This window comes from Sinocyclocheilus grahami, unplaced genomic scaffold, assembly GCF_001515645.1.
Source record: "Sinocyclocheilus grahami isolate Dianchi unplaced genomic scaffold, SAMN03320097.WGS_v1.1 scaffold5.1, whole genome shotgun sequence".
NCBI classification, from domain to species: domain Eukaryota; kingdom Metazoa; phylum Chordata; class Actinopteri; order Cypriniformes; family Cyprinidae; genus Sinocyclocheilus; species Sinocyclocheilus grahami.
This window is the reverse complement of record NW_015505184.1, coordinates 4,455,727-4,464,372: the sequence shown is the minus strand read 5'-3', so window position 1 is coordinate 4,464,372 and position 8,646 is coordinate 4,455,727. Positions and strand designations below refer to the sequence as shown.

Sequence of the window (8,646 nt, the reverse complement as noted above, 5' to 3'; positions counted from 1 at the left end):
TGACTCCGCTTCATCCTTGCAAGCAGGCAGCTCTGTGTAAATACTGACGGTGTGACCACAGTACGATTTGTGGTCAGTATAAGTCATTATAATCCATAATTATGTCCCCACTGTATGCAACAAATGCCTCGTTTGTAATGGGTTTTATTGGTTTTGTCTCATCGCGCCGGGACACGGCATCACAGTATGGTAAGGGGCATAACATTTCCGTCACACACTTGAGGTATTCGGCCAATCACAACGCACTGGATAGCTGGCCAATCAGAGCTCACCTCATTTTTCAGACTGATGAGCTTTGTAAAAATCGACAAGGCGGGGCATAGAGGAGAAACAATAATGTACAGTAAAATAATGTTTTTTTAACCTTAAACCGCATAAACACATTTCATTACACCAAATACACCAAATAATGTTCTTTTTAGCAACGTCATATGACCCCTTTAACAGTTTGATCCCTAATTCTCACTTAATCATGTTATCGAACTCTTCAGCACTTAAATATATATAACCTATTGTTTCACTTGAAAGTCCCCCTAACTCAAATTACAGTAACTAGCATGGAATTTATTATCCGGTGAGTAGTTTATTACTGCCCTGTTAGTTATCACACTCCCACAGCCGTTCCCAATATGAGCGTCTTTCAGCTGTCAGGAGGATGTCCGTTCACAGGTCACTTCCTGTAGTCTATTAGCCCCAACATTATGTGGGGTCGATATAAAACCAGGAAACATGTGAAGCCCTAAAACACTTAAAGCGATTTGCACATTTTTGTTATTCAGTAAGCAGCTGTTTTAATATTGCATACAAAAAAGATCGTTCTGAGAGGCAAAGATAGATGATAGCCATAAAATGCGACTGGAATTGACATGTTATGCGTGACCCCACTGAATCAAAGGCCTCGTTCTCTTCCACTGTAACATCTAGCCCAAGTGAGGTTTGGACTGTAGGTTGTCACAAATAGTAATTGGATTTTGCTTGCAATAGTGCCTTCATCTGTCAGTGTGTGCTTTAAATATGACCATCAAGATGTCCATGCTTGTTTGTTTGTCATTTCTGTTGATGTCGACATATCCATGGGTTTGTTTTCCTGGTGAAGGTGCCTGTTAGCCATCCTGTGTCACCACCGACCATCCATTCATCCTATGTGCCAGTGACTCCGCTTCATCCTTGCAAGCAGGCAGCTCTGTGTAAATACTGACGGTGTGACCACAGTACGATTTGTGGCTCTTGGCTGGTCAGTGTGTCCGCTGAAAAAAAAAAAAAGGAGAAGAGGTGTAGGAAAACAGAGGGAGTGAAATTTGCATGTGGTGGGGAGTGTGTTGTGAATTTTTTTATCTGGCTGTGCTCTTCTGCTCTTCCCCCATAATTCACGTGGCGTTCAATTGATCTGTCCAGTCTAACTCTATCTGTGCTACAGCTCCGCCAGCTGAAAAAGGCAAAAAAAAAAAAAACAACAACAACCAAGCCAGGCCTCAAATCCATACATTTGGAAGGCCACATGTGTTCAAAATGCACTAAGCACATCATGCTATATTGCTTTGAAAGTCTCCCTCAAATATGTTGAAATGTTAAAAAAACAAAAGATTGAGTTGCCATAAATTATTTGCAGGCTGTGTCCATTGAGTCCCATTAGATCTATAGAGCTTTATTTTGGGGCCTGGGTTGGTTTTGTTCCTTGTATCTGGTCTATGATGTGATTCTTTGTCTTTGCCATGGCATTTTGCTGAATGTGTAGCATGTTCAGAACAAACGGGCCCAGAGTAAAACTATGTTTGTGAGTATTTGCATGTGTGGTGACTGTTGAAAGACTTGATGTAACTCTCAAAGGTAGCATTCTGAGAGACGAGGGTAGCAGCCTGCCCACCGTACACCCCCAAAAAATCCAATTCCCGAGTGGCCTCTGTTTACAAAGCAAGCCAAAGTCTGCAACCTTTGTTTACTGTATCCGACAAAAGACACCATTTTACTTCCGTAGAGTAGAACACCATATAACAGTGTGGAGACGCGAAATATCGAAGAAAAGTATTTTTTTACAGGCATTTCATACCTTCAGGTTCTCCGTTGGGGTAGTGTAGCCACTGCTGGTGGTGTTTTGTGGGTTCAGAAGAACTTCTAAAGAAAAGTGGTGAAAGCCTATATTTTTAATGAGCTCTTTCTAAAAACATAACTGGAGACGTTTGGATTTTGATTTCTTAGTTGTGATTTAAAGAAATGTTAGCACATAAGAATAGACTTAAAGAGGGCAAAGTTTTAAAGGGATAGTTCACCCCAAAATGAATATTCTGTCAGCATTTCCTCACCCTCATGTCGTTCCAAATCTGTAAGATATATAGAAAAATGTTTTTTGTCTATACAACGGAATTCAATGATGTTGTTTTGGATCCCATTGACTTTCATTGTATGGACAAAAACAGTTTGAGTTCACCAGAAGTCAGGTTTTTGGGTAAATAATGGCATTATTTTCATTTGTCGGTGAATTTTCCTTTTAAGTAAGATTACAATCTACATACAGAAATATTTGATTAAAAATCTGTCTGTAAAAAAATAAAAAATGTTTCAACTATTGCTTTTAAAGTCAGCTACTATTTGTTATTTGTCTCTGAGAAAAGGTACAGTGTTTGTACTTTGTGAACTATCTTTCCTGCTATCATAGTTTGTTTGGTATTTGTTCAGGAAATGTGGAGATTGGCTTCCCTTGCAAATCTGATCTTTGTTTCTGCTGTATATTTTGGTATGAAGTGGATGTATTCTGGTTTCAAAGATTTTTTTAAAGAATCTATTGTTTCTTCTACTTGTGGTTTTGCTCTCCCGTTGCACTGTGTAATGAGATGTTAATATTGCTTCCATGCAACAATGAAAGTCATTTATTGCAGATCAGATAGTGACTCTTGGTTTTCCTTTCACTTTAAGGCGGTCTCACACAACCCCGAAATCAGAGGTAATAAATATGCTCACATGGGTGGCTTGTGTAAGCGGTGCAGGCCCGCTCTGTATCCTGTGGGGTGGAGCGCTGAGCCTAGAATAACTGCGATCCGAGGGTCGTACCTGAGCACAAAACAAATATGGTCATACTGGGAGGGGCGCCGCTGGCTATGCAGAGGAATGCGATGAACAGATCGAGACGTACTGTTCCATTATCATTGCCGCAATGGTGGTCGATGTAGTACAATATGGTTTGGAGATCTCAAAGCATGTTGTTATGTTCAATTCATACAGTTCAGACCCGTCTGTCTGTATGGCGCAAGCATCGACACAACCTGAAGCACTCTCCTTTTGTGGGAGGGTCTTCATAAGTGTTATTCCTATGAGGCACTCATAGGACATCATTTGTGTCATCTGTCATCAGCCTGAATCAGATTTAAATGTGATGTCCTTATATTGTACGTCATCTGTTTTAAGAGGAAGCCTCCTTTTGTTTTGATGCAAAATATCCTGGTGCTAATCCTGGATGTGAAGATGACGGTGAATGCTTTGATGGTGTGTGGTAGATGGTTAAATTTTCTATATATGCTTAAAAACATGTAAATATTATGCACTTTTATGCTTATGCAAACATATTAGTTGCTTCAATACTAGCACATCCTAATCCTTATGCAAAAGGTGATATTAACTCACTGCTCAAAGAATCAGTCATTTCCTGTAAGAAGCCTTTTGGTGTTTTCAGAACATTCTGGAAACTGCATATTTTTCTGGTCATTTCAAGGTTAGTCTCATGCTGTGAGATTTTAATCATTAACTTTTTTTTTTTTACTGGTGTATTAGGTACACAATACACAATTTTGTAATTTTTAAACTACTATCAGTTTTCCAAGGAAAACACAGTCAAGCTAAAATTAGCGAGTCATGGTTGCTGTATTTTCACATTAGAATATGATTATTCTCTTGCAATAAGTTGACCCCTACAGCACTTTGACTAGTGAATGAAGTAGTCATATGTTTGTACAAATGCTGATATACCCTTTCTAAAATTATGCAAAGAACATTAAAGGGTCATGAAACCCACCATTAATCAGTTTTCATACATTTTGAAACTTACACCGAAGTGGGTATAGAAAGAGACATCTGACATAGACTTCAGTTAACAAAAATGTCACTTTCTGTTGATTCTGACTCAATATTGATTTCGAATCCGGTGCCATGAATAGCTGGGTTCCCCCTAACAAATGGGTTCACACTTGGGAATACAGAAGTTGAATTACTGAAATAAATGAACTTTTCCATGACATTCTAATTTATTGAGATGCACCTGTAGTATTTTATTATTATATCTTGTATGCTATCAGTTCACTACTGTAGCCTGCTATATTGTACAACAGGTGATTTTATTAAATGTATTTTAAATTAAATATTTTATTGTGTTACATTTTATTATTTGCATGTTCTTATATTATTAAAGATAATAGATGTATTAATCTAGCAGGCTAACAGGCTAGTGCTATGCTAAGTTAAAGAATATTTCACACTCTATAGCTTTGTGAAATTATTAGAAAAAAAATGTAAAGGTAATTAGAGTCATATTTGCATAATTATGACAACATATAGCATGAGCCAAGTGTGTAGGTTTTCTAATCAGGCACTGAATAGAGCTTACATTAAAAGGCCTTTAAGCCAATCCAATCATTAGGCGGACACATTTATGCTAGGGGACTCATTTGTTCATGACACCAAATACTAAAATAGACCAAAAATTTAATTATTAAATTTTAAAACACCTAAATGATCTACTTTACTCTTCAGATAAAGTACCATGCATAGCCTATTATCTGCAACACAAAGTATTTGTTAACCTCTTAAAAATGTGTTAGTGTTTCATGACCCTTTAAAAAAAGTGCTAAACAACTTCTCTCCAATGAAGGCTGTATAAACAATAAGTTTTCATCTTCCTGATTCCTTCTAATTCAAGTCAATCTATGCTTCATCTGTCTCCCCTTCTGCTTTTAGGTTGTTATTTGCAGCCATACCTGGAAAAGAAAAATACTGTAGATTCCAATACAATTTTTCATTGAATTTTCTTCACCCCAAACTACCTCTAACCAAAGACTGAACGTATAAGATCTATGAAAAGCAATATTTGACATCACCCTACACAGATAAATCATACTGCAGTGGTTAAATTTTCTGTTTTCTTTTTTACATAATGCATAAAAACATTCAGATGCTGTTTATATCCTCAGACATTTTTGACTGTATGCCCACTGAAACTCCATGTATAACAGGAAGCATTCAGTGCAAGGACCACAACCAGAGAACAAAGACGGAGACTCGTCGCAACCGGAGCATAAATCTTCCTTTATGGCCAAATGTGACCGTTAACCTTTAATCAGCGCTGTCTGCCAGTCATTGAGTTGCCCATTGGTCGTAATGGGGCGAGTTTCTCATTGGAGTAAGAGAAATCGATATGCGTACATGTCTTGGGTGCCTGAACTGTATGTGTGTATCGAGCGCTTTTAGTGAGAATGAATGAGAGGTTTAATGATGATGCACTACACCTGCCTGGGCATCTGACAGCAGACACTGCGTTCTCGACAGTATACAGTCCTGCGGAGAACAATTCAGTTCAGTTTCCCAGCACAGAGGGTTTTATTTATAAAAATGGCATGTTGCCTATAATTAAAAAACAACTTCACAGGCATTTTCACATGGACAACATTGTTTATTACAACAAACTTAATAAAAACTGCATAGAAGTATAACAATAAATAATATTGCTCAATAATTACTGCTTTGGTCCAATTTTGGTGTAGTGTTTGGACGGCTATTCTGAAATGGTCTGAAATTGATCAAAACAAAAACATAGCTGTACAAACAGACTGAAATAAACTGAAAGATTTAGAATAAAAACAACATTGGCAATACTGTTAATATTCATATAAAAATGCAAAAACTAATTTCTCACTACAAAAATAGGACTTAGAATGGCACATTGTACTGAGCAGAATCAGTAGAAGACCCTTTAAACACTGGATCCTTCATTGCTGGTCCTTCACCAGTAACTGTCCTTTCTTATGTAACATTTGGGTGACTAACCCTGCTGCCACGTCAAAAGATCAAAGTTTAGCTGTACTATAACTATCCAAAGAGTCACCACTGTAGATAGAGACATTGTTGAAACAAGAAACAGTGGAAAGAGAGAGAGAGCAAAAACAGAGTAGAAATCAGATCTGAGCAGCAATCTCAAAGCTCAAACGTGAGCACTTTTGGCGTGGTTAGTGGAGGCGGGGCCGGAATGAGCGGGGCCCTGTTTGGAGTAGTAGAATCGATTGTTGTCAGTGTATGTAGCAGGGGTGTCCACTGAACAGCAGGTGATCATACAGCCTCCCAGCAAACAAAGTGCAGTGCCAACCCAGCCCGAATACAGGGAGAAGCCGAAGGACATCAAGCCCCTCTCGTGATGGGCACCGATGGGAAACCACACGGTGGAGACGACGCCGCAAAAAGCTGAGAAGGAAAAAACACACTTAACGTTAAATTATATCCTTTTTTGTTATATGTGGCATTATGACATTAATGTAAGTGAGAGAAAGATACATTAGAAGGGTTAAACAACTGTCATGGCTCTTTTTGTGGATTACAGATGTATTCATCTAAAGGAAATCTGGCTATATATAAGAATATTTAAAGCTTTTAGAGTTCTATTAGAGTTTAATATTGATGAAGTCTCATTATTACAGAAATGCTACCTTTTCTTTCATTGGAACGTTAGGCCATGTATATTTAGCGAACATCATTCACTCCAGAGCGTAATATGAGCCTACTTTTTTACCAATACAAATACAAGCTTACCAGTCAGCAGTATTATGGTTCCTCCGAGCACTGATCTTTTGTTCTTGGCGCTTTCTGGTTCACTTCCGAGGTTGATGCAGGACATGGACATGAGCACGAGCGCGACAGCAGGCAATCCGAGAATCGATGCTGTGACCATTAATGCTCGAGATGTCTGGATGTACGCTTAAAAAAAAAAATTATTCTCGACTTCATAATACTAAAACAATTCAATTGAGCACATTCTAGATTAATTACCTATATTTAGATATGTGAGATATTTACACATACACACACAAATAGTGTAGGTAAAGATGCTATAGTTTTTTATAACGTAGCTACTATATGCATTATTTAAAAACACATTTTAAAACATCAAATTTTACTTATTTCATGTTTGATATTTTATTTAAGAAACTATTTAGGCCTATATGTCGTTTTTCGTTATGCTCATGTATTAAATATTGAAACTGCATTATTTTGTAATGGATTTCATCATTATTTCAAAGAAAAAGAAAAGTGTGTAATACATTATTAATGTATTATTTCACACGTACCTGGTAGCTCGAGAATCTGCGTGAGTGTGATGCAGTGATACAGCGCAGTAGAGATCACACAGTCTGCCCACAAACCTTTGGCCTCCAGTTCATCCATCTTCTTACAGGTGTTCATGTTATATTTACAGGTGACTACCCATTCATTAGTGGCAGTGGCGATGATAAGCCCGATCCAACCAAGAAAACTCATCACAAAACCCGTGAACTGTAAGCAAGTATTTGCCATGGTGTACAGTGTGCGCAAAAATGTGTCCAATAGTTGGGGGGAAAAGTACTCTCTGAAGTAGTTGATAATCAGAAAATCTAAAACCAGACAGGTTACTTGGTAGAATTTATAGGTGGTAATATCCAGGTATGTTAATCCATTTCGTAAAAATCATGATGAGTTGTAGATCCTTATGGTGCGCAGTATTCCAAGTTGATGAACACGAGAGAACCGTTAGCAGAGCTTTTATAGTGGAACTACAGAGACAAAACAACTGTCAGCCAATCACATGAGTACAGACACTTCCCAAGGTTACTCCTTATCTCTTCTTTTTCTCTCTCCTCTTTTTCTCCTTTCATGTTTATAGTCTGTAATGTAATACTAAAGGACAAGTATAGAATGTGTAAAGCTGACGGATTACGCTTTACAAATTACTCCTCAATACGCCAAGTACTGTAAAGAGTTATATTTGCTCAAGTGGCTTTGATAACAGTGAAGCACCTCTGACTTCATCATGTCATTGTTGGATTTGTGATATATGCTGCCCTCTGGTGGCTAATTTCTCAGATGTGTGGCTCATTTATTTATTTGAGAACCAATCAAAACTGTTTTAGCAGACCTTCTCCTGCCAGAGTGACAATAATAGAGTGCAACAATCGAATTAACTAATACTTGAGAATACCCAATCCAGTATAATAGTATTTTTTAAATTGTTTTTATGTATTTAAAAAATAAATTGATAATAAATACAATACAATTTATTTTTAAAATCATAATACATGTTTTTTTTCCCCCAAAATATATATTTAAACGTAATATTGTAAATACTTTACAGTGTGTATCTAAAATATAGAGTAGATACTTTAAAAGGTGTATACACTGATATCGTTTGGACTGAGTCCACATTTATATGTGTATCTAAAATGAACATTGAATTATTTAAATTTTAAAGGTTAAAAAATATCAGTTTGAACTTGTTAGTGGCTTAAAGGAATAGTTTCTGAAAACGTACTCCCCCTCAGGCCATACAAGATGTAGATGAGTTTGTTTCTTCATCAGAAAGATTAGGAGAAATTTAACATTACATCACTTGCTCACCAATGGATCCTCTGCAGTGAATGG

The 8,646-nt window shown here is 37.3% G+C and overlaps 1 protein-coding gene across 1 annotated transcript; it reads right to left on the bottom strand.

Annotated features, from left to right (window-relative positions):
- Positions 1–4,725: 4,725 nt before the first annotated feature.
- On the bottom strand, positions 4,726–7,764 carry LOC107586547 (claudin-11-like). Its single transcript, XM_016273973.1, has 3 exons — positions 7,320–7,764; positions 6,784–6,948; positions 4,726–6,438 (listed from the first exon to the last, which is right to left on the bottom strand). Exons 1-3 carry the CDS (start codon positions 7,543–7,545, stop codon positions 6,182–6,184), a joined length of 648 nt encoding a protein of 215 aa, XP_016129459.1. The 5' UTR covers positions 7,546–7,764; the 3' UTR covers positions 4,726–6,181.
- Positions 7,765–8,646: the final 882 nt, after the last annotated feature.